The 26,018-nt window shown below is 47.6% G+C and overlaps 2 protein-coding genes across 6 annotated transcripts in view; one reads left to right on the forward strand and one right to left on the reverse strand.

The window, feature by feature from the left end:
* cwc27 (CWC27 spliceosome associated cyclophilin) overlaps positions 1–26,018 on the forward strand; it is a 35,953-nt gene extending 9,935 nt beyond the window's left edge. Inside the window, exons 14-15 of one of the 3 annotated variants that reach the window (XR_015861520.1) lie at positions 24,296–24,386; positions 24,762–26,016. Coding sequence is in view for 1 of the 3 variants with exons in the window: in XM_088391020.1 (XP_088247146.1) it covers position 24,296 (1 nt within the window). In the remaining 2 variants the exon portion in view is untranslated. Of the gene's footprint in view, positions 1–24,295 lie in introns of all 3 variants that reach the window. The other 2 variants (XR_015861521.1, XM_088391020.1) reach the window with 2 other exon arrangements.
* On the reverse strand, positions 1,896–25,214 carry adamts6 (ADAM metallopeptidase with thrombospondin type 1 motif, 6). 3 transcript variants are annotated; one of them, XM_088391006.1, is made up of 25 exons: positions 24,843–25,213; positions 23,725–24,197; positions 23,291–23,655; positions 22,344–22,515; positions 21,544–21,752; positions 21,373–21,456; positions 21,143–21,291; positions 20,165–20,208; positions 18,384–18,489; positions 16,994–17,140; positions 14,108–14,249; positions 12,369–12,476; positions 10,240–10,385; positions 9,855–9,918; positions 9,027–9,129; positions 8,830–8,963; positions 8,640–8,763; positions 8,246–8,326; positions 6,947–7,110; positions 6,736–6,874; positions 5,963–6,092; positions 5,054–5,258; positions 4,794–4,970; positions 4,178–4,334; positions 1,897–3,476 (listed from the first exon to the last, which is right to left on the reverse strand). In XM_088391006.1, the coding sequence occupies exons 2-25, from the start codon at positions 23,822–23,824 to the stop codon at positions 3,367–3,369; spliced, it is 3,360 nt and encodes a 1,119-aa protein (XP_088247132.1). In that variant the 5' UTR covers positions 23,825–24,197; positions 24,843–25,213; the 3' UTR covers positions 1,897–3,366. The 3 variants fall into 3 exon arrangements, with proteins under 3 accessions (XP_088247130.1, XP_088247131.1, XP_088247132.1); XM_088391004.1 differs by having other exon boundaries at positions 1,896–3,476; positions 21,373–21,752; positions 24,843–25,214; XM_088391005.1 differs by having other exon boundaries at positions 1,896–3,476; positions 21,373–21,752; positions 24,803–25,214.

Genomic DNA, 26,018 nt, shown 5'->3' on the forward strand with positions numbered 1-26,018 from the left:
AACATGCATGTGGAACAGGAAGTGGAGTTTATGTTACATTAGCCGCCACTAATCTAAAACAGGTGCCACCGCAGCACCAGTGTTCGTCGCCAAACGTGTCATCGAGATGTGACCGACACGCGTAACCCGCGACGTTCGGATGGATCGCTCGTATAATTTGCTTCCAATTAGTTCTTCAGGATAACCGCCACCTTTCGCCATAGAAAAATAAACAACCATGTCTCAAAGTCAGGAAAATCCTTGTCTGTCATGTTCAGCATGATTGATTTGGAAGCAAAGTGGTCTGGAATCTTTGCACACCTTCTTGAGGTTGACACTTGGTCTGTAATCTTTGGATACTAAATTGAGAACTTCTGGAAAGATCAAGAACCAACACTTGGAATAATCTATAAAGAATCATAGCATCTTCAAGCTAGTGGCTTCAAGGTTGCCATCAAAGCCAAGACCGGATGTGGGACAGAAACGGCATGTCAATGAAAGCCACCAGAGTAATAACCTCCATTACCATTTGTCCTCATTAGCCGCCTGTCGTTTCCTACGAGCAGAAACTCGTAATTCACTCGTGATGGATTTAGTACTTCTCTCTCCTCACTTGCTCTGAAGGACCTTCTAACCAAAACGGTGCTGTTTTTTCCGGTCCGTGGGCTTAAGTGATTGGCTATCGATTCTTTATGAATGCAATCCACTTACCTGAAGCCCGTAGAGGTGACCTGGAGTAGCTCGGAATAGCCACCACGAAGAAGCGCTTTCTCAGCAACCGAGAACGTGGTCCACATCAAGATGACCGTGACATTGAGGCCGTTGGAAAACTTATAGTTCGGATTCAAACGTATCTTTGGACCTCAGTCCTGGAACTTTTATGAGTTTTGGGAATTGTCACTTGTTTGGATTGTTTGGCCGACCTTTGCTTCGCCTCTCCAATTTCCCCAAAATGCGAGATCTTGTCCCGAAACCCTCCCGTCTTTCTCAAGTCGTCGCAGCTGAAGACTTTCTCTTCACATCTTTGACATCCTCCCCACCCCACGGTGTGAACTCCTCCGAGGCTTTCATCTGGTGGTTCAGTCTGAACATCAGCTGTGGGAAAAAACTCTGGCAGGGCTTACCAACACCAAGCCCTCAGTAGATAGCAGGTGCCAGAGCCGTGACCTTCCCATTCCGGTCCGGCATTCCGGCCTGTCAGTTTCTTCAACCCCCTCCACACCCTACCCCAATGTGGACTCTGCATGCTCTGTGTCCGAGTACACCATCTGGAGCTCCTCATCCCGCTGTGCTTTGTTCTAGTGCTAAAGTGTCCACAACACTCAGAGCTTTCATCGCCGAGCGTTTGATTGTAGACAGAGCCGCGGTTGGCTGTGATGATTAGTGCCTTGTTGTTGTTCTTGTTGTTAGCGCCTCACACACCAGGACGTGTCTGCACATTCAGGTGAAGACAGTAAGTCCTCCCGTTTCCCTGAACAGATCTTTTATTTTACCATAATATATCTTGTCATGTAATATGAGCTCAATAAAAGATGGCAAACACTTCTAATGAACGAACCTAAATCTCCAGCGTCCTCCCTTAATGGTCTGTTTACATCATCGTGTCTGTGCTTTAAAGTTGTCGACTTTTTTTTTTTTTTGTCTAAAGTTCTTCGCAACCCCTAACAAAGGGGGATAAAACAAGGGTGAAAAGTTCCATTAGCAATTTTAATTTATTAAATATTTTATTTTGAAAGTCAAATGTGTAGTTCAAGCAACCTGGCAACCCACTAGTATACTACGATATAAAGATTTTATTCCAACCTAAAATATATGCCTAACGATTATGAAACTAAAAGATTTAAATCATCGTTAGCATTTTGCTACCATCTGGAATTTTAGCACCACAAATAGTCACACGGTGGTCTCTTTAAAATCAGTCCATTTTATTGTATCTAACTTTTTTGTTTTTAAAAATGTGTGTGAGAGGCTGCGTCGCTGCTTTTTTTTTTTTTTCCCCAAGATGCTAAAATGTCAATTTCACAAGCAGTGAAAATAAACAGACAACACAATAAATTAGCATATAATTTACATTTTGTGGTGGGGAAAAAAATTAGTAACAGTGTCGCAACATTAATACTGAATATAAAATATACACAACTCATCACATGACGCTTTTCCTTGTCTTTCTTTTTAGTAAGTAAGCAATGTGACATTCAAAAAAGTTCACAGCAACATGTACCTTTTTTTTTTTTGTTTAAAGTCCGAGCATTTTTAAATTCAAACACTCTGCCGCTGTCCTTTTTCCCCCATCGCTCGACGGCCTCCTTCAAGAAATGACATTGATGTTGGCCGCTAAAAATTAGCAGCAGCAGCAACAACAACAACAAGAGTCCGATATGAACTTTCGCTTTCCTGAGCCAGCAGTAATGGCTTGTTGATGACGGGATTCAAGTGTCCTGTTATTAATTTCTTATTATTTTTTATGCTGTACGACAATACAACACGACAACAAATACATTCCCAGTGTGAGGTACAAACACGACAAGAACACGACCAGCATTTACCATGGTTAGCACCATATTGACTTTGGGCCTTTTTGTTCTCATTGGCTGGAAGAAACGAGGGCAGCTGAAAAATTTCACGAACTATAACCCCGTGGTCTTTAAGTATTGAATGCCCCATCAAACAGGAAGTTAGGAAGCCACGGACAAAAAGCGATTCGGAAAGTGAATAAATGATTGCCTTCGAAACAGCTGGCGTTAGATAAGTTAAGGTACTTGACTCGTATGTGGGTAAGGAAAGCTACAGTATATATTTAATATGTAAATCTTCCCTTTTTTTGTTTGCTTGCCGTGAGATATGTGCCTTGGCTCAATAAAGGTTGGGAAACACAAAAATTACAGTATGTCATGGTTTCATCCAATGACATGACATTCCCTTCCGAGACAGAAGGCTACTGTGGAATTTGTATAATAAATACACAGTACGCTGATGATTGTGGGCGGGGCTTGCTCCGGGCTGTCATATCTCCTTGGCGTTTATGTATTTACACAAAAAAAAAGTGCAGCCAAGCCAAATGTCCGCCCCGACGACAGCGTTTCTCGCCTGTCCGTCCATCCGTCCGTCCTCTGTTAGCCACGTGTCCAGCACTTTGGATCGGACAGCAACTCGGAGGAAGACTCGACGATGATTCCAGGAATTATTATTATAATAAAATAACATCACTAACCGATCCTCCTCCGAGCTCCACTTCACAGAAGTGAACAGTTTTTGTGTCAGAGAGCAGCGGTTTGGCTCTCTGGCCAACCACGAACGGTCGCGTTCCCATTTCGGGTGCGTCAGAGTCATCGTCGACGGTGGCGTTCCTTTCCTGGCTCGAGGGCTTCCCATCTTTGTTTGGGGGGCTCAGTGGCCCTGACACGTCTTGCAGCACATCTGCCGGAAGTAGGCCCGACTGCAGAACTTGAACTTGAGCACCAGCGGGCAGTAGGCTACTTTGTTGACGTCTTTGCACTCTGCGCAGACGAGAAAAAAGCAAAATGACTCCATGTCGATATTGATAATATAGATATTGGACCACGAAAGATAACAAACGGGTCCTTGATCCGATTGAAAAAGTCGAGGTCTAAAAATAGCTTGAAGGACGGCCTGCCGCGGTGACTCACACGTAATTGTAATACTTATGAGGCGAAACCTTCCTCAGGGAACACAGCGGCTCGACTTGGAGGCCGTGCCGAAGACCGAGAAGGATTCTGGCCCGCACCGCTCTCCGGGCTCGCTGCCACGACTCGCACGCACACACCAAGCGCACCGTGGCTCTAAATGCCTTATCGTGATCGGAGTGTCTTCCCTTATTAGGCTCGGGCCCACGCCTGGGCCGGACCCAATGAGACCAGACGTTGCCTCACTGCTGTCCGTGAAGTGACAATTAGCCCGAGGCTAATCCCATTAGCCGGCCTGTAAACGCTGCTCACGTTTTCCATGCAAGCTCGACCGACCATGTCATACCACATGAAGAATTGAATTAAAAAGTACAAGGTAAACAATGTAATTCATAAAAAAATATTATCAAATAATTCTCCTTTTTTAAGAATTTCAAGGATTTGATCAAACTAAATGTAACTATGTGAAAAGGTATTTATTTTGCTTTGAGATAAATGACTACCAAAAAATTATTTCAAAAGAAAAATCTTAAATTGCCACCCGGGTGTCTTACCGTCACCATTGGAGACAGGCGTGGCGTCGCACTTGCTCTCGCACTGCTGCATGGCGGCGGGTCGGAGGGCGTCAGCGCACTCGCTGGACGGCTGCCCCGTGTAGGACATGCACTGCACCGTGCGCATCTGCTGACCCAGGCCACATTGCGCTGAGCACTGCAAAGACAAAAGGTGACGCTCAAACCAATAGGCCTATATTGTTTGTTTTGTTTTGATAGGCTCATTTATAATTCAAACAAACACTTCAATCCATATTCTTCGTCTCGCCTCTCTTTGTGGACGAGGCATGTAATTAGCGCCGCCGCGGCGTGAGAAAGTGCGAGCGGACTCCAGCTGTTGCTCCACGAGGGTTTAACCTCTGAGGGGGCCGCCCTTTGATGGACCACCCGGGGTTATCAGTGGGGGTCTGCTTGATGATTAAATTGCCAAAGGTTCCTTGATGTTGGCGCAGACTTGCTGGGATTGAGACAGTCTGACTGTTGACCTCTGAACTTTAAAATATGGAGTTGCAGCACAGCGTCACCCTCAGCACAAGTAAACGCTGACTCGACGCATTCAAGCGTTTTTCCAAAAGTGCCAGAAATGGCTTCTGACTTGAAACGGGCAGAAACGTACCTGGCCCCATTCGCCAGGGATCCAACGCGGAGGGGGACAGCGGCCGAGGCTGCAGCGGATTCGAACCGGCGGCTTGTTGTGGCTCGGACAGTGGGCGGGCGGCAAGGTTTTGGTCAGATCGCTACTCTTGCACAAGGCGATGCGGTGCTTGAATCCGGGCCCGCATTTGGGTGTACACTAAAATTGCAAAAAGCATTTAGTCACCCGATTGAAAACCAAAACCTGATTTGTCAGGATTTGAGCTCTGATCAGTGGTTTACCTCGGACCAGTCCAGCGTAACCCATTTGGGAGGGCAGGACTGGTTGTTGCAGACCTCTTGCTCGATGGGTCTGTGAGTGAGACAGTGGGTATCCTCCAGGGTCTCCTCCTCGACCACCCCGATCTTCCTGATGCACAGGACCGTCCTAGTCCGGATGCCGCCGTCGCAGGTCTTGCCGCATTCAGACCAGTCGCCGATGAACCACCTGGGAGAGCGCAAAAATAATAAGACCCCTGTGTTCACTAAAAATCGGTTACAGGATAAATAAAGCAGCACAAAATAAAACTGTACCAAATAACGGTTAAATAAATACGACTAACACGACTTTTTACTGCGTAATTTGACCCGTGTGAGTGATATGACATCATCTTCCACGCGCAATTACCACGTTCAAACATCTGCGCTAGTCCGTGAAAGACCCGGCGAGGAGCGTGTGCGACGGGGAGTGGATCCAGATGAGCGACACGCATGCTCTTAAGCAAAGAAAAAGGAAAAAATGTCTGCTAGCGTCACACTTGACACCACTTGGCCGCCGAGTCGCCTCGCACCTGCGCGTACCTCCATGCCAAAAGCATCAAACACAGGTGGTCGCTCTCCAGGCTTTGTATTATTGGCGCCGGGTCAGCGCGGAAAGTTGTAAATCTGCGTGCTTTTATTATTTTCACTTTTTCAAGATATCACGTTTTAGGTTAGGTTAGGTTTGAGAGTTTATTTGAGGTTATTCAATTAATCCTGTATTGTATGTTCGGTTTATCCGCGGTTGAAATCACCGCTAGGCTAATTTGTTAGCTTGTTTACGATGTTTTGCATTTCACCTATCACGGATAGCCGTGGAATGTATCGCCCACAAATCGAACGACATATACACATATTTTCAACTGGTGAGCGTTCAGAGTCGTTTTGACGTACTCAGGAGGGCACGGCTCGCTGTTGCAGTCCCGCTGGTTGTCGGGCGGCTTGCCGTCCGGGTCGCAGTAGCTGTTCTGGACCACTGAGTTATCGTCCAGACGCTTGCACACCACCTCCTGCTTCTGGGATCCTTACGACGACAGGTGGACAGATTATAGGATAAGCGGTATAGAAAGTGGATAAGTATTTGTGGATTTTCACTCTTCATAGTCATTCTCAGTCCTTATCCCCCCGTGAGATTCTTATTTTTTTCCTTAGCTCCATTTCGGAGTCTTTTTACTTTGACTCAAGTTCAATCAGTGCCAATTCCCTTTATCCACGTCTGTTTTTACAAAACTATCTGTACTTCCACTTAATTACAGAATGTGAATATTTTTGCCTCTTCTGCTCTGGAATCCTCTGAGCATCTCCGGTTACGCGGAGTCCTAAAAGGTTTGCTTTAGTCATTCCTGAGGCGACGGCTGACGTTGGCTCGCCGCCGCAGACTGGAGCGTTTGACGTTGGTCCGGAGGAGCGAACGAACCTCGCTTGTCAGTTTCGGTTAGCATTGTTATCTTTGGAACGGCACAACAGGTGAACTTCATGTTGCGGCCGCTGAGTGCAGGTACAAGAAGGGGTGCTCGGTTTACCCAAGGTCCTGACATACGTACGTGGTCTACACGTTGCGGATGGTGCACGATAGACCAGGTTTCTGGCTACGTTCTACGGAACAAATTTTCCACCCTGAACTGAGGATTATGCTATATTCAAAGTGATTAAAGATGCCCAGTTACCTCCGGCGCATGTCGCCGAGCACTCGGACCAGGGCAGGTGGTACCAGGAGAAGCCCACCTCGTTGTCGCCACTTCCCGTGCGCTGGATGGGCACGTTGAACTTGTAGCGGATGCCCTGGTTCTGTTCCTGCAGGAGGATCTTTGAGAGAAAACGCAATGTTTGGTTTCTGCAAAGCCACACAGTCACTGAACCGATTGGCTGAAGGGTTACCATGACAACCAAGTTCTCTGTGGTTGCCCCGAGGGCTTCCAAAGATTCTGGTTCGTCGGTGGGTCTCTTGTAGTGGAACGCGGTCCCGGCGATATCGAACTTCCTGGGCCAATCGATGGTCCACGCGCCGTTGATGTAATAATCGTCCCCCTCTGATTTCAAGGCTGGAAAGAGACAGAAGATGAACAAACCCTTCAACTCCCTTTTTTTAAGGCCAGTCGTCAAACTGATTTTCAAAGGCTTGCTTTAAATCCAAGATATGTCAACGAGCCAATCATAGGCGCTCTCTGACCTTCCAAACGTAGTATTTAAGTCTGGGAAAGCCCTTTAAAAGTCCATTTATTTGCCACAAGATAATCACAACGACCAAACCAAGCGATTTTGGAGAGGCCCGAGAACGAGAAGCAGATGTGCACGGTAGCCGAGCAGACTACAGGTGGAGACAATCAGCGGGTGTGATGTCATCGGCCTCGTTCGTCTTCATCGCGTCTGACAAGCCTCTGTCCTCACACACACGATACGTACGGGAAAAGTCCTCAGGTGAAATCCGCCGCTAATCTGCTGAACGCCGCCTCGGTTCGCAGTTGTCAAAACAAACTCCGCTTTTACCAAACGCACGTGAAGCCTTCCCGGCCGGCGTCACGTGTTTACGACGAACGAAACGGCACATCTGGCACTGATTGTGAGTGCTGTTGTGTGTACAATTGCTTCAAATGTTTTCAAGCTCGTCACTGATTTGTCATAAACTGTTCCAAAAGAGCAAGATAAGCCAGGATGCATTGCGAGTACTGCGTAAGATCATTTCTGGTAACGTTCCTCCTGTCAAAATGTGCTATTAAGCTACATTTCAAGGGGAAACTCCAGGGAAATTACAGGTCTTGGCAATATCTCTTCGGGACCTTTCATTTCCAGGAACTACGAGCCCAGAACAGCTCGTCTAGCCTACATGGTCCTCACAAAGGTGCACGTTCAGGTTTAGGTTCCTGCTGTTGGAAAGTGGGTAGAGGAAATTCTAAGAAGGTCTTGATACAGGTGGCATAGCTGACTTTTTTAGTTCCAAGAACCACATAATTACAGTCTTTTTGGAGGACCACGGTGTGTTTGAAAAGCAGGAACTATCATCTAGATTGGCTTTAAATTAGGCATTTTTCCGTGGTACTTGGAAGTCCTGGAACTAAACGTTCAGATATGATCAGAGACGCATAGCTTCTCCTAAGGGGATCTCTGGAAAGTACTACACCCCTCCCAACAGTCCGCCAAATTTCCCTAGAACAAATTTCAGACCAATTTGGTACTTGCCGATGTAGTTCTTGGAAATGGTGACCTCTCGGATCTCGATGTGTACGGAACCTTTGGGGATACGGACCACCTCCATGTATCCTGCAAGAGAAGTTTTTATTTAACAAGTGGATGTATAGAATGGAGCCCAAATGAAAAGCCAATTGGTCCAAAAAAGGACAAAAAGTGGGAGGACGCGACAAGTATTTTTAGACGCACACGCTCGGACCACCATAGAAGGACAAAGATGTTTCCCGCTACAGACGGCGTCACATCTCTGTCACTACGACGGACGCAATGGGGTGTTATGTAATCTCATGACATCATACTCGCCTAAAGTCTGATATATGTCCAATGTTTCAGTACTTTGGAGGATCTGAACAGCAACATTCATTGAATTTTAAATGTGTCGAACCTCCTCGGGGCAGAGAGTCGTTGAAGAGTCCTTCGGTGGCTTCGCAGGTACTGCCGTCGCCGCCGCACACTCGACATCGATCCTCTTTGGCATCTGACGCCAACACGTTGTCACAGCCCACGTGCTGGAACGCAAAAAAATATTTTGAATGTAATGGCTCCTAAGAATGAAATCAAACCAAATGACTCACTTTACACTCGCCGTTGATGCATATGTCCAAGGAGTCGGCCTGGCAACGCGTGCCATCGATAACGGCCGGAGAACGCTCGGTGTAGAAGTTGTATCCCTCCGCCAGGCAGTTGAGTGCGCACGTCTTGACGCCGCCTATGAGGCAAGGCACTTTGTCTGAACCTTTTCTCAGGCCTAAAAGATTTTTCTTGATCTCACCGCCAGTGTAAGGCTTCCAGTTGTAGTACTTCCCGCGGAAAGGCATATTGTCAAAGTCGCCGCATTGCTTCTCCCGAAAATCGCGGGATCCCGAAGGACAGGCCTGCCACACATAAAAAAAATATTTTAGGATTCATTCGTTCTTTCCCTTTTTCATCGGCAATGAAAAAATAGAATCCATCTATTACGTAAGTGGAGAAGATTTTGAAGGAATGATGCATGGATTGTTCTTGGACACCAACTGACCACGCGTGACCTGACTTAACCTGATTTATAATCCGACGGCAATTTACCTGACGCAACCTTGCTCAGCAACACGCCTAACTGGATTTGACACGACTCATGGCGACCTGACATGACATTTCAACACTCGCTCTTTTCCAACTGACTGAAGCACTATTCCATCCTGCTACGATTTATTTTACATTTGTAAATATTCAGAACTTTGCTGTTTACATAGAATTATTCTGTCTTGCTGTTATCGCTTCGATGCAAATTCTAATCTCGAGTATAGATTTATAGCTATGTCGACACGTGGCCATGTTAAATATTTACCCTAAGCGTTACTCCAAACGCTCGGACTGTTGCTTTTCACGCTGTAAAGTGCGAAGCTCGTCCTCTTGCACTCCAAGAAAGTGTCATGAGCGATGTGTTATAATCCCTTGCGGCTCTACTGAATCACTTTTTTTTTTTAAATCTCCGTCTCGCCGGACTTCCATGGAGACGGGAAGTCAGGAAGCTGTGCGCTGACCTTCGAAAGACCTTGCCCAGAAAGCGTAGCGAAGCCTCCCGCGAGCTTCAGGTTGCACAAGAAGAAGAAAAACTCACGGCAGTGTTACAGGACCTGTAGCGCTTCCTCTCCCCGAGGCAGTACTTCCCTCCTCCGGAAGGTCTGAGTAGGGGACACGGGACACTTGAATGAGCGGTGACATCATTTGTCGCCACGGCAACAACCTCACCAAACATGACAGAGCTGCCAATTACAGCGGACCCTCTAAAGCGTCCACCCCATGGCTCTTCTACCAAAGACTAAAGTCAGAAAAGAAGAACATAGTAACTGTGGAATTTATAAACACAAAAGCCCCGGATTGAGGATAGAGGTAGCCGCCATGTGATCCATCTCCGGTCTGGTCCGCCAGGTCCGCTTACATACACTCGCACGTGCACACCGACAGACGCACGTGTGTGTGTTTGGCTTACTTTGCCTACTTACGCTGGGCTGTCACAGTGCCTCATGGACGAGGAGACTCCGCCGCCGCACGTCCTGCTGCACTCCCCCCACAGGGACCAAGGACCCCAACCTCCGTTCTCGCTCTGCGGCCAGGTCCCGAACGACACGCACTCGCCTTGGTAGCACCACTTGCGAGGAGGGGGAAGAGTACAATAAGCTGCCGGCAACTTATTACACGCTGGGACAACACAAGTGTCAGTTTTACTGTTTTCCAAGCGGCCCGTCCAGGCTGTAAATTAGCTTCGGCATGAAATGTAGACTATACAGCGCTTGACTGATGACTTTTTTTCCGTAGGCAACACGTGTGCGATCCTTCTTTCAAGCCCTTTTAAACATACGCTAAGTCCCAATCGCACCATTACTCAGCCCATAATTTCATTTACGCATTAGTTCATTCCTGCAGCCGTCCTTGTAAGGCTTTTATGTCTGACTCAGGGCACTTGTGGCCTTTTTTTGTGTCCGTTAGGTGTTTGTCACAAGGGAAATTATTTCTTTGCTTTTCTTTCCGGAATTTGCTGAGTAGGCCAATCGTTTTGTGGGTCAGGAAGAAAGAAATTGCAAATCTTAAGGACAAAAGTTCCTCGAGATACGAGTGACGGGACTTGGGTGTTTTTTTTAGATACAAATTGTCATCCGGCTGATTTGCGAGCAACCGTTGGTAATACGAGCGCTGTACAGTGGCGGTCAAGTTAACTCGCTTCACCGCACGAAGGATTTTGGCAGACAGGGAACAGTTTTTCAAAAAAAAGAGGCTTCAAGCTGTTTAATGCTTCTCCCAGTTGAGGTTTACTGTCAAGATAAACATAAAACTAGAAGAGTTACATTTTGTGTATTTAAAACAACCGCATAGCTTATGACAGTTCGTTTAGCTCGATGCTAACTGATGCTAGCTGTGTTGTAGTGCCTCCGTTTGACTGAGGCGCCGGAAGAATGTCCATTGAGTTGAAGCAAAAAGCTCTCTTACATATTTTAACTCATATTACATGTCTTTTCCTTTATGTTTGACCTGAAACCTAATTTGTAAGATAAAAATGGGTCAGTCTTCTGGGTGTGACCCCCTACTCGACCAGCCTTTTTATGAGAAAGGGGAAGACCCTCTTTTGTTGTTGTCTTCTGAGACATTGGATGCAGGAGTCGCCCTGGCGCATCGGAAGGGTGCAAAGCTGCTTGCTAAGCCTGTTGGGAGATCCAAGCGGATCAGAGGCAGGCCTAGGCCTTTTGTTTCACCAACTGTGTCAGTGGGTTAAGAGCCTCGAGCGCGAGTGTCAGCTTCAAGGTGACCAGAGGTGGCAGAGGTACTGAAGTATTTAACAAAGCGGCATTGTTAACAATGCAGTGTGTCAAATTTAGAAACCAATTTTACACAAGACTTCCCAGTCTTAGCACCTTTTCAAGATTCACCTTCAAACATGTAAAGTGTATTAAGAAACACATCAGGGTCTTTTAGTACAGTTCGAAACTATTTGTACCCGGTTACTGTCCCCTTTCTTTTCCTGGCTTTGTTCCGTACGTCCTCGACAGTTCTGGAAAACGAGATTATGTTGCAGCTGGTAGTTTTGCGTTACACAACAACCTCCAGCAAGGTGAGAGCACACAAGAAGCTCAGTTCAGTAGGTCACTTTTTGTCTCTCTCCTATCCACTCCCCCCCACATACTCCCCACCCCCCTTTGCCCCGCTGCCCTATCCCGTTGGCCCGGCCTCTCTTCATTACACGGCGGGTGAGAAACGGCTGACAGTCGTGTTCCTTTGAAGCTATCCCAGCCGGGGTAGACAGACAACGGCGGGGTAGCGTTCCTAAAAACTGCTCCAAAAGCGCTTCCAAAAGCCCCCCCGGCTCAACCTGGGGCCCCCCTGTGTTGTCCAGGATCCTGTCGGCGGGCCCCGACCCTCAAAGGCTCCACTGAGCTAATGCTAATGGCCGCTGACAGCTCATGACACTCTCCCATTCTTCCCTTTTAGACCGCCAACCATCCGTCCACAATAAGCGACGTAATCCGCGTTAAAACTGTCTCTGCCTAACCTGGACGGCATGCCGGTGACGTAAAGCTTGCCTCGCTAGTGTGCAGAGGTGGCAAAATGACCAGCACTCCTCTCCCGTCTAGTAACTTACCCCTTTCTCGATGCTCCCCGTCTGGCACAGCGTTCCCTCGGCGGCAGGAATACTGTTTGTGACACAGCGATTGCTTTTGCTAAGGCACCAGAGCTCTCTACACACTTCCTAGGAAAGAAAGCAAAAGCAAGTTGGTCAGAAGATTTTACCAAATATTCTGAACATGTTCCTGAGTTGAATTTTAAATTGTACCAGGTTTTGATAGGCAGCATTATGGTCGACTGGAAGAGATCCCATCAAGTAACAATTTTGGGTTTGCCTCTTCAAATTACAAACAGCCTTCTGGGGTCATTCGCAACAAGGGGAGGTTCTGTAATTCATCAACCTGCACGGCGGAAACATCACGGAGCAAAAGGTCCTGGAGTGTCTCAATGTCTTGAGTCAGTCGGATCAACGGCGTGACTAACGCTTGCTCACCTCGCCACCACGTCGGATAGCGATGTCAAGGAAGCGCCATTCCCAGCCAAGCGAAGGGCCTCCCAAGTCTACAAGATGACCCGCTGGCCTCTCGAATATCTTTAGTCTTACTGAGTGTCTGGACAAACACAACGGTGTTTACTCTAGACCCCTTCGGAGGTTGATACCCAAAAATCCTCTTCAGCTGCTGCCGGTTGTCCTCCAGTCTTCCTTCACATTGTTCCCCTTAAACATCTGAACGGTTAGCTGTGAATACTTCTGTGATTTTTAAGAAATTGGAAGGATCTCAAAATCTGACACCCCGAATTTACTGTGGCTGTTGGGACATTGAGAAAAGTTCAGGATGTCTGGTCGAGAACATAGAGAAATAGAAAATCCCGAGAGGTTTCCGTCCACTCTTCACTTCAAAGACTATTACAGGACAATCGTTCTCGGCAGAAGAGCTAGCCTATGAAGAAGAGTTATGATCCGGTATACAGATTGTGACCTGTGAGTCAGTAAATATTCCAGTGCCCCCCCTGCCTCTCTCCAGATTAAACAAAGCAGCAAACTATCCCTCTCGGGTTGCAGCCACTTCCTGTTACCAGCTGCTTTCAATAATCCACCGTGCCACTTGCGTTCCCTATCACAGCTTCTGCGGATTAAAGGTCAACGGCCCGGGACCTAGCCAACATGGATATGGGCCTGATGGAATGACGACAGGAGAGAACAAGCACGTGATTAAAAAACAAAGAACCAAAGGTGAGGGATTCTATGGGTAGGTTTGGATCGTCGGCTGGCTTCCATTCCAAAGGTTTTCATTATTGGCCATCACCATATCAACCATCACCAACATTGACTTCAGTCTGGAGGTGCTGACGGAAACCGTCCCAACCGCTTGCAAGACAATAATTAAACAGTTATATCCCCCACCCAGAAAAACCAACCCCCTTCTCTCAAACAGGAAATATAAACCCGAAGAGCCTATTAGCTCATTTCCCACAGGGGCAGGCCGCCTGCGAGAGTCTAAATACCTCCACCGGCGGTAAATGTCACTGGTGATAACGACCAAGCGTTTTTGAAAAAAAACTCCATGACTTTTCAAGGACCTGTATAAAAAAAAGTTCGTCCATGAACGCACGTTCCAGATGTGACAACGTCAAGACTGGCTGGAATTCCGTCTACAACGTGGAATAGTCCGGCAGACTCATTGGCTCACATCCAATGGACAAATTGTTACGGGACTATACAATAGACTCTAGTCAACCTGGAAAACCTAACTCGTATCTTTCTACTTGGTTCCTTCCCACCTCTGGCCGGTTGAGCGGGTTCTGGTTTCTTACCCCATACTTGCACTGGCGCGAAGACGCCCCGTACTGGAAACGGCACTGCTCGTCAGCGTCGTACACCTGCCCCGGAGCCACTGTTGGGTACAGGAAGTCTCGTTTCAGAGGTTCATTGTCCAGACACGTCCCCCGACCTGAGCTGTCAAAAACACAAAACTACAATAGGATTGTTTCTTGCACAAATGGACCTGGACCATATCAGTTGCCCCCTACTGCTAAATTTTCTACGGTGGAAACTAAAATGGCAATTATAAGGCTGTCTGAGTTCGATGTATAATGTTTAGTCTGTTTTGTCAAAGACGAACAAGCGCTCACAAAGAGAACTCCCTGGAAAAATAAACGACTTGTTGTTGGATTAGCGTGGGTGTTTACTCTGGATAAACTCGCCGGGCTTCTTCTACGAGGAGCTAACCTTAGACAATTACCCAATTAGGATAAAACGGACCTTGTGTATTTCATTTGGAAAACCCTGTTTACTATAACACTGTGTACTTTCCAGCTGTGGCAGCTGTGGTGGAAGGCTTCCATCCCACCCCAGAAAAAAAATGGGCTGGCTGACAACACAAATGTAGACGACAAGAAGACTGAAGATAATTCAGGACTCTTCTAAAAATGTCTTCTTAAATAGTCCAATAACACGAAGACTAGTGTTTTCCTCTACAGGGGAATTTTCCACCTTTTTCACAGGTTGCTATTCCGCGTGAAAGGAAACGAATCCAAACGCGGGATTTAGTCTTGCCGCAATTTGTCCTCTTTTTACAACCTTCTTGAAATCATTCCGTTTTCAAGGTCCTGTCCTGTTCCTTTAAGAATAACATCAGCATAATTAATAGGTGAGCTCCAAAATGTCTTGTCCCTTTCTTCCCTACTTTTACAACCTTGGAACAATCAGGTCCTTTGGGACATCTGTCCTGTCCTATCTTGAAGAACCTGTTCTTCCTATTCTGTTCCCTTCTTTCTACAACCCTCTTCCAATCAATTTTAGGATTCTTCCTCATTCAATAACTCGTTTGACTGATTTATTGTAACTACTAAAATACCTTGACCACAAAAAGGTGCCAGTTCCTCTCAGGAGCCTCAAACATCTCGAGCGCTGCCTTCAGGTTGGCCACGTAAACTCATCCTGAACTCTTCAGCAGAGTGTGTTCATAAAACATTTCTTAAAAAGCCAAACAAAGCGCTGCAAGAAAGCGTATGTAGGCCAACGTGACGGCCAAAGTTGTTTATTTGGCAGGGAGAGAAGCGTGTGTGTGATATCCAAAAGCTCTGTCTGGGGGAGGCAGGAAGGCTGGGTAAGGCAGGGTAATTGGAGTTTACAGACAAAAACCTTTTGTTGGAAACACCAAGGCATAAAAAACCAAATTAAAGTTTCACAAAAAAAAAAAAAAAAAAACCTGGCTAATGTCGAATGAGGTGTAACATAAGAGAAGACGAGCGGGGGGCTCGGATAGCAGATTCCCTTTGAGCACACTAAGCGGCTCTTTGTTTGTCATCTCCATCCGGGGTGCTGCCCGGTTCACAGCTTTCAGCCGGAAACATTTTGTGACAAGCGCGCACGCTATTATTTCCTTGAGGGCCTCGCGAGGGTAACCAAAACGTGAGCAACCTGCGGGAAAAGTAACGGCTAACAACTAGATGATTCCAGGTGGAAACCGACTTTCTCCGTGAACAAACGAAGCCATTAAAATATACCTCGACCCAACGTCACATCCTCAAGAGTTCACTCGAACGTCAAGGCTGAGAGCGGTCATTGTCTGGAAACGCGCCCGGATGCTCAAAGGCGCACATGAAAGCCTTTTCTATTCCCGCAGACAGTGGCGCGGGATCCGCTTCGTAAATCACGTGCCGCGCCAGCGCTGCACACGAACGCGGCGGGGCAACGGGTGCAGAGAAGCGTACGTGGGGGTGGGGGGGGGGGGGGATCTGCTGCTACGGGGTGACTCTGACCTTCCGTCTAAACGGTAGAACAGAATACCTGGTCCTGTTATTACATCCATTCAATCTCAAAAAGCTTCTCGATTGCCGTTGAATGTTTTCACCGGCAAAAAAGAGACGACGCAGCAAAAAAAAGTCTGCCGGACTGCCAAGTCCTGAATCACGCAGCCGAGGGCATATAAAAAGGTTTAAAGGTGGTCCTGAGTCTCACGGGAAACATTTATACTCTCCCTCGTTTATGTCCGTACTTATCTGTACTTTGCTCCGTTTTTTTTTACTTTGGAAAATATAGATTATTTCATATCAATTTAAACTAATTTTCTACATTTGAAGAAAGCACTACATCTAATGTGACGGCCGGGGTGGAGGTTCTGGTCGGGGAAGCAAGCGTGACGTGCGAGGAACGACCGGGCCAGGAGCTCCCCGTCAGGATGGCGGGTATCTGCTTTCTGCCAGACGCCGAAGGCCGACTCCAGATGTTTTGTCTGGCTTTGTCTGACTTGGGGCCCGTGCACGTTTTTCACCATGCCAGGCTGGCAGCCAGCGGGGCCTCATTCCGACAAAAAAATTTGCGAGCGTGCGGTTGTGTGTGTGTGTGTGTGTGTGCGTACGGCAAGCCATTTGTGCATTTATTCGATATCCTTCATATCCAACTTAAGGTCTATGGACTAGTATCGTCTTTATCCTGACTAGTAAGACAATTCAGCGCACTAAAAGTATGACATGGGCTTGAGGTGTTGGATAAACTCATAGAATTCAATATCTAGCTCGAGACAGCTTACGCAATACTCAACTTGACTAGTTTTAGACTTATGTGACAGGATAAGTCTTGCCTGTTTATTATTTATACTCTGTTCATATTACTTTGTGGCCTAATCTTGATCAAGGTTCTAGAAAAAAATGTCTTTCCATTGGCCCATTGGGGGTTAGCAGTCATCATCCACTTACTCGAGGAAACTGGTGATGTAGTCTTTGCTGCAGGCCGACCAGGAAAAGGGGTTGGTGTTGGCCGTGATGTGCGCCGCCATCAGCTTAGCCGTCTCGTGGCCTTTGGTGCCGCACGAGTTGCCGATGCCGTCGTGGTTCATGCCGAAGCTGCGAGTCGGAAGATAATGAGTTAGCCCACCACTTAACGACGGCGTTCCTCGGGGTCTTAAAACAGCTGTGAGGAGCACAGCCTGGGGTCAAGGGTCAAACCCTGTCTGGAGCTCAGCAGGAATGAGAAAAAAATCCTAATCACTACTGTGATGCCTGCCTGTCAATCAACACCGGCAGGTCCGAGCAGGCCACCGGGGAGGCTGGAAAGTTCGGGGGGGGGGGGGTGGTCCTTTGGTTCAATTACTGGAGAGTTCCCAGACTTTTTTCATGGTAGACATGTCCACCATTTATTTTTTGTTGCCTTAAGCATACTGGATTTGGGGTCTGAAATCTTTCTACCAAATTTGTGAATCTAACTTAGTGTTTTCGATTTTATCGCCTACTTTGCTACCAGACCTTGAAAACTCCAAAGTCACAGTCCTGATCATCAATGTGATTCCTGTCTGTCAATCAGCGCCAGCAGGTCTGAGCGTGCCGCCAGAGAGGCTGAAAAGTAGGGGGGGGGGGAATCCTTTGGATCAATTACCGGAGCCGGAGAGTTTGAAAACTAATCATCTCAACAATCAATTTAAACTTTTCCTTGCGGGCCCCGGGAGCACAAATCAGCTCTAATGTATTTAACAAACCCGACCGCATCGCGCCGTCTCAAGCTGTTTTTCTAGCGCGGGCCGCGTATGTGACATCTTAGAACACTCTGGCAATAAATCAGGCCCGGCCGCGCTGTTATTCCTTATACATCTTCTGCAGGCATCGACTATTTTTACAACAGGCCCCTTGCAACAGAAGCAGACACGAGACATAATAAAAGGAAATCGCCATCTTGCACAACTCTCCGGGGAGGCTAATACATCATCATTATTGCGCACTAGAGTCGCGAGCCAAAGGTATGCACGCGCGACACGCTGGACTCGGAGCTCGTGCCAAGTCCCGAGGCACGCGGCCCGGGAAGAGGCAGAACGGCTTAAAGGTGGTGAGCAGGCATATGGGAGGTCACATGACGTGGACTCGGATCACATGATGGAGCCCAATCACGAGGCGGGCAGCGTTTTGGCCAAAAACTCTTTTTGTTTACGTATTGTAAAAGTCAGTCTTTGCTTTCGAAGCATAGTTTTGTGTGCATGTTTTTAAACCGATAGTCATGTATCAAGAAACAAATCTTTGAATTCACTTAAGGGTCTTTAAGTGGTTGGTGTGCAGCCATTTCGTTTCATGCCACCGGAAAAAAATCATTTGGACTCACTTGTGGCCGATCTCGTGTGCAATGGTGAACGCCGAGCCAAGGCCAATGTCCTCGTTGATGCTGCAGCTCCGCTCCGGCTCGCACATTCCCGCCACCGAGGCCAAGCCTCAAGACAAAAAAAAACACACGACAGGAGTCAAACGCAAGCAGCCTTATTAGGACCCTTAGATTTGTCATCGCTAAGCTAATCGCTAGCTTATTGATCCTCCACAACAGGTGACCCCAGTTAGTGACCGACCCTGCCAACTACACGGTATAGTTTCAATCTCCTAGTTTCACTTCCCCCACCAGAGCAGGAGAAATCTCAGGATTGGCTTCCGGCCGCTGGAAAACATCGAGACGGAGGTTTACACTTCACGAAGCGCCAGGCATGGCCTAAAACCCGAGCCAAGGAAGGAAACGTAGCAGCCGCCGCGCCCGAAAAGCTGTCAGAGTATTAAAAAAATAGATGTTTTCCTCATTTGGGAGCTGGCGAAAGAGAAGAGAGGAGAAAGGGAGAGCGGGAGAAGCTGTTTCAACTTTCAGCCTCCCTTGCAATCCAGGTGTCGCGAGGCCTTTCTTCCCCAAAAAGCCCGAGAGGTCAGATAGGGAGACAGGAGGCAATTCTTCAAAGATTGCATCTACAGGTGAGTGTAGAGGGGATCGGATGACGGGGTAAAGCAGGTGTGTGTGTCGAGGGGGGAGGGTACTTGCGAGTGTGTGACTGTAAGAGTGTTCCCCCACCAATCGTTTATTTGGCCCGAAATGTTGCTAACGTCATCAGAACTGGAAAAACAGAAACACATTTGGTCCATGTTGACATCTCAAGTACTGTTGTCTCCAATACGAGAAAGGAATTCCGAACATCTTACTCTGTGTGTCATCCGGGCTTGAAATATGAAGAACATCTCGCGTTCGGCCAAATCGCCGATTATTCGTGTTGCTGGCGTTTATCTCAATCGGCTGCTTATCTTTTGAGTATTTGGCGAGTATTATGTGTCGAATAAAGCCCTTTTGTATTCTAATCTGGACACCAAGGCATCGTGTCAGATCTTTGTTTGTATTTCCCATGCGGCAATCCCTTTAAACTCAACTACAAAATCCACAGCGGGGGTCGGGGGGGGTCCGAACGGGGGAAGGCACCTGCGGCGGTGAGTTTACACGAGCTCCCCCGACTGCGTCTCGGCTAAGAGCGTCACGGCTTTTGTATCCTCTTTGCTAAGAGGCTAAACAAGAATAGACTCGCAAATCGCGATGGGCCGAAAGGGAAGGAGGCGAGCCTGAAGGTGAGGAAAGAAGGTGGGAGGGAGGGAAAGGAAGGAGTGTGGCTACTCTGCGATTAGTTGAAGAATGTGCGCGTGAGTTGTTTTCTTAACACCGGCGCGGACTGTGTACTATCTCCAGGCTCCGTGATTACTCCGTGACCCCAAAAGGCCAGAGTTGTAGCCCCTGGGGCATGATCCCAGAGAAGAGGGGTGGGGGGAAGGTCGCGGGTAGACGACGAGGAAGCCGAGCAGATGCCTAGGCAATTGAAGCCACCGGGGGAATGTGACGAATGTGGTCAATCTGTCAGGGCGCTCCCTGAAGTCACGATACTACCTCCAAGATATATTGTGCTGCCTTCAGGCCCTTGTGCAGATAAGATGGAGGGACGAGGCTGGAGGTGGTAGAGGAAGAGGGAGGAGACGGGTATTTGCTTAAGACCAATGTCAGTGTAATAAATACCGACAGGGAACCAGGGGATTGAAGTCAAACCGTGACGTTTCAGGTTGTCGCCTCGTATCAGGCAATTCCGCACTCACCTAACGTTCCGCAGGGTTTGTTCTTGTAGGTGCAGATGTCATACCTAAAATAAAACACCAGAGGGACAATATGAGATGTGAGCAACGTAAGCACTTGTCGTGACGGCTCGGTTCGGACCGCACGAAGGTGTACCGAGCCTCGCCCCTGACCCAACTTTTGACCCCGCTAACTCGCGTGCCGGTAATCCAATAGAGCGCAGCCGAGGGAGGCTGCGTGCATCTTACAATGGCCACGAATGATCCAATCGGAGCTAAAGCTTTTAATCTATTAAAACCAAAGGCACGGCAAATTTGATTTCACTCTGCTTCCCGCCTTCTTCCCAACGAATCGCTTTCTAGAGCCAGAACTACCCAGGGAACAGGTTCGCCCGGAATTAACCCCAACCCACTACCCTAGTACCCAAACCCTGGACTAAACCCTAACTCTAAACCCAAACAAGGTACCCCAAACCTAATCCTAAAACTCAGAGTAACCTAACACCAAGACTCCCCCCTTGAGACCAGACAGTCCTAGCTCTAAACCCAAACAAGGTACCCCAAACCTAATCCTAAAACTCAGAGTAACCTAACACCAAGACTCCCCCCTTGAGACCAGACAGTCCTAGCCCCAACCCGAAAACCGCATCCGCACTTCAGCCACGGAAATGTCCCCCACTCTTGTGATCGAAGTGACCTGGCAAATAGATTCCAAGCGAAGAAATAGTCAATTAAACCCCGTCTAATGCTAAAAGAAGCGAAACACCCGAGAGTAAATCTGCACAGCGTCAACAAGCAAGAACGCTCTGATTACAAAGTGAAGAGACTGTTCTTGAAACACAATCCGCCCGCTAACACTTGAGTTGCTATAGTTTACCAGTCCTGCCAACAACACCGCAGATAAAGCGTAGCTTTTGGTTCCCGCTGCAGGACATTGCACAGAGCACCTTCTATTTTCATCTTTATTCGGTTATCCAAGTTGTAAGAACCGTCCGTCCTCACCGAGTGATGAGTACGGCGTTGTCGTGGTGGGCCATCCCGTTCTCCGGAATACTGTTGCCGTCGTCGCTGTGGTGGGACAAGATGGATTTTTGCCATTTGCAAAAGCTGTCCAAAGATTTGTCGGCATGATGGTTGATCTCCAGGTTGGGCTGCGGGATAGATATGGAGGTGATGATGAAACCAAGCAAATAAGCCTTCTTAGCGGCATTTCCTGGGTGGGTTCTTCATACCTGATCTTCAGTTAGAACTATGAGTCGCGTCACAATAATGTTCACAACATTTCCTAGACTGGCATCGCGGTAAAGTTTGGCAACCTGACCTCCAGAAAAGAAGAAAAGACACAAAGTCAGACAAAAGGCGTCCGCCGGGGGCACACTCTGACAAAGCGGGATCAAACTTACAATATTCATGACGGATAAAATGTAGTGCTCGATGTCTTTACGGCCGTGGTAGCCGACCATCATCTTGTCGGCCACCACCAGCGTCTCCACGAAGCGCTCAGTGCTGACGGAGCGCCGCGTCCGTTGCGTGCCGTTTCGGATCGTGTCGTCACGTTGGGTTGCGGCGGACGTTGGGACCGGTGGGGACTGGGCGCTGTTTTTAACCAGGTCTGTAAACCACAGATGGACAATTTGATTTACTGAGTGAGCTCTGGGACTTTGGGGCAAAAGCCATGGTAGACCCCAGACTGGTCTCCTGCCAGCAATCATTGGACATCTCTGGAGTTGGATTCTGGCGGTAGTCAGTAAAATGTGCTTGAGTCTTCCCCTTTGAACTTGGCAGCTTTTGGCTTTATGACCCAGATGCTAAGATGGTACATGTTGGGGCATGCCGGTTTCCTGCCGACGACAGCTTTTTGCTGCTTCTTATGCGACCCTGTCCCAAATACCTCAATATCCACCTGGTTCTTCTTTTGACATAGTGCTTCTTCTCGCACGTGAATGTCAGAACTCTGTGTAGGAATGTAGATTCAGAGATGACTATATTGGACTCAGACCCAAGTCACCAATTTAAGGGCTTGAGACTTGCTTGACTTGACTTTGATGGGGTACTTTTAGTCTTGACCAGTGTGACTTATTACAAGTCTTATTAATTTATTCATAACTCGTATTTATCCAGGTCAGGAAATTGAGGACAGATTTCCCGTTTGCAATACCAAATACAAATACAGTACTGAGTTTGAAAAGGTTGGTGCACCCACCTGAAATGCCGCAGCTCAACTCCTGGCTCTGCTCCTGCGACGAGGGCACGGCGGACAGTTTATAAATAACGTGTTGCTGTGCTTCCTCCAGGTTCCATTGGCCGGAGGGGGAGGATATGTTCTTTAATGGCTCGATTAAATACTGTTCTTCCTCCGTGGTGATGACTCCGTGCTTGTCACGGGGGGGAAGATGAGGGACAAAGCAAAGCTCAACGTTAATTGCCATTCGGAGTTTGAGGTCCTTGAAAAATCCAACGTATTTACAAGCCCTGCACCGTCCGACTTTTTAAACACTTTTGAATTGCAATCGGTGACCCATATCTGTTGTTTTTGCATCTCCCCCAATTTTCCCGGCCACAAAGAGGAGCCCAGCCAAATTTCAATACGTAATCCTTTAGCATGCCAGTCAAACAAGCAATTAGAGCGAGGACTAGCATTCAAACAATTACCCTAAAGCACCAAAAGTGTCTTGGCGCTGTGAAAATTAAAAGCTTATTTTATTTGGGTCTTTTAAAGAGTGAGTCAAAGTTTTCCAATTGTCCAGACGGCTGATTGCATTAAAGCGCACGCTCGCTTTTGACCATTTTTGGTGTTGCGAGGAGGGGGAGGGGAGGGGGGGGCAAACACTAATTCAATTTATGATGCTGCGTCTCGACGCTGCCAACACATTTGGCTACGAGGCGAATACATCTTCACATTTGCAAGCTACACTTCATTTTCCTTTCTTAAATTCTTCTCGCTGCCAGGTCGTTTGTTGAATTACATTATCAGTGTGACATGTTGACTGGCCAAAAACCGCTCAGTGACTGAAAGAAAAACGACTGAAACAGAAGCCGCAGCCCGGCACAAGAATGCACGCGGACTTTTTCCATCGCAAAGACCATTAGTGAATTTAATGACTCTTTCAAGGAATCGTCCAAGGTTTCGAGTGGTTACTTTGCGCTCACCAGGCCGTTGCAGTTGCTGAGCGCCACTCGGGTGGCACCGCTGCGGTTCTGCAAGAATCCCACATAGTGGCAGTTGTCCACCAGGTTGTGGCGCCACTCCATGCCGTCGCGGCCCCAGTACTCCACCGTGAAATGCTTGGAGACCAAGTGAGGGGTGAGAGTCAGGTTTAAGTGGAAGTGCTTCCCGTAGGCGGAGAGTCTGTAGAAAAGCTGCGACTCCGGCGGGTCCGCCGAGGGGTCGACCGCCCCGCGTCTCCGTCGTCCGGGTCGGTGGTGCTTCACAGTGTAGCTCAAGAACTCTCCGTTCTCATCCACTCGCACGGGAACGGTCAGCTGATAGTGCTGCAGGTAGGACAGGAACTCCTCTGTGAAGATGATTCCACATGTTAAAGGACAGCAATGCTACTTTTCGCAGACTCGTTTCGACGCCCTACCTTGAGAGTCGTGCAAAAGTCGATTGACGCTCTGAAATTCCGAAGCGGCCACGACCACCAGGCTCAATGTCCAAGTTAGCGTCTTCCACAAAATTTCCATAATTCTGGGAAAGATGTGACATGAGGGAAAGGGGTGGTGGGTTTCAGGACCGGGGGAGATGGGACGGGGTGGAGGAGGAAGGGGAAGAGGGTGCTACAGTCGGACTAAAAACATGCGCTCAATCCGAGGCCAAACCACAACAACTCCATGGTTTGCGTCCCCTGGTTGGCTCGGATTAAAAAAAAAAAAAAGTCTGCGTGTATTCCGGATGCTCAGATTTCTCCTGGAGGCAAGCGCGTCCACGTCACGGCGGAGGCCTCACGATTCATGTCCGCAGCTCGGCCAAAACACGACCATCCATCAGACGCTCAGGTGGAACTCCGGAGAGGAAGCTCTACATCGGAAACTTGCCTCGGCGCATCCATCTGCATTCCTGCCAAAAGAATCAATCAAGGCGTTAAGGCGACCCGCTCTTGCTTGGCTTGTGTGGTTGAGCTACCTCTCAAGCGTCTTTGTGTTCTTCCAAAACAGAGGCTCTTTGGACTGGAGATTGCTTGACATGATTAAGGACCAAACTATGAAGACATCCAAAGAAGATCCAACCAAGATTGATGGAAAAAGGGTATCTGTGCATCTTTGATGTTTGTTGGTCTGATTTTGAGTTAAAGGGATGTTTTCATCCTTTTTAATACGAATGACTCAAATGTGACAATATGACAAAAATTGACCATTGTAAGAGAATCAAACTATGATTGATGAATAAGATGACATTTTAATAAGGACTAGATTAGAATTGATTCCAATCAAGTTGAGGAGCAACGAGACAAACTTTTCATTCAAAAACATTTCAGGGACATTCAATGGCATCTGTGAGGTTCTTTGGACTGATTATTTTGAAATCCAGTGGACATCCAAGTCTTTAACAAAACTCAAAAATGAGAAAGTATCATATGCATGAGATATAATTTAGTCCTCACTGCTCTTGTGTTTTGTGCAGGTGTGCCTGCCTAATAAGGAGCTCTTAAAAAAAAAAAGTACCTGTCGTAGAGTTGACTAAATTCAGAGGAGTGCTATTTACCATCCAGGTCGTGGTCAGCTCCGGTCCAAGTGTGCAGGATGTGCATCCAAAGAGACAATGTCCGTCCCACAAAGCGCCGGCCCGGTACGTGCTCTTGCGCTCATCTCCTGCTCCTGCTCATCCTCTCGGCTGGGCATGGAAGCAACCCAGTGGCTCCAATTCAGAAACAAAACAAAACAATGCACTCTCCTCTGGCGGGGCTCTCTCTATTTCCAACCCGTTATAATCTTGACTCAGGCTGGCTTAAAAAGTGAGTTGAGGTTGCAAGAGGAGGGGAGAGGGGGTGAGAGTGCGGGCGGGGAGGGGGGGGGCGAGTGCACGCACGCATGCATGCATGCAAAGCGAGAGAGCGAGAAGGACTTTGGAGGAGGGAGGCTGGCTGCTCCTACTCATCGCACTCGCCGGGGTATGTCCCACTAGTCCGGCTTTCGAATTGGCAGCCCCCCCCCCCCCCCTCTCTCTCTCTCTCTCTCTCTCTCTCTCTCTCTTTGTGGGTGACGTCAGTGCAGATGTGACTCTTCCTCCAAATCATCTGCGTGCATGTCCATCAAGAAGAAAACCTCCCTGGGATGTCACCCAGCAAGTTGAGCTGAGGTTGTCATGGTGACGAGCCACTTTGAATTCTTAAAATATTCATCTTTTTGTTGAAGTGGTGATTAAAAATCCACTAATATGTTCCGCGGTGACTATTAAAAGACTTGGTGGTGACTGTCTGCCACACGCAAGTGATCATTATGTGGCAGCCTAACATCATTTTCAAAACACACGACTCGCTTCACTTAATGGCAGGTGACGCCCTCGTGTGGCTAAAGGGAAAAACTGCGTCCTGTCAGTGGAGAGAGACCACCAGTTTTGTTTTTTTTAGGCAACAATTATATTTATTATTATCAAAATCATTTTTGCATATGAACGTTTTTTGTTTAGTGGGTGGAGCATTGTGAGATTTGGATCAAACATAAGGTCCGGAAGACTATTATAGTTGTGGTTTAGTTTAAAGAACAGAATTTGTATGTTCATGTATTTAGTGACCATTTAAGGGGAAGTTGAGTTTTTCACTTCCTCTCTAACAGTGGGCTGAAATGAAAGCGTGAAATCATATAGAAACTTTTTAACAATAATCGCATTCCCATGAGCGTTTTGAAAAAAAAAAAAATCCAATGTGAAGCCACTAATGAT

The sequence above is a fragment of the Syngnathus floridae genome, chromosome 12, assembly GCF_059516105.1.
Source record: "Syngnathus floridae isolate MCC-2025c chromosome 12, RoL_Sflo_1.0, whole genome shotgun sequence".
Lineage (NCBI taxonomy): Eukaryota > Metazoa > Chordata > Actinopteri > Syngnathiformes > Syngnathidae > Syngnathus > Syngnathus floridae.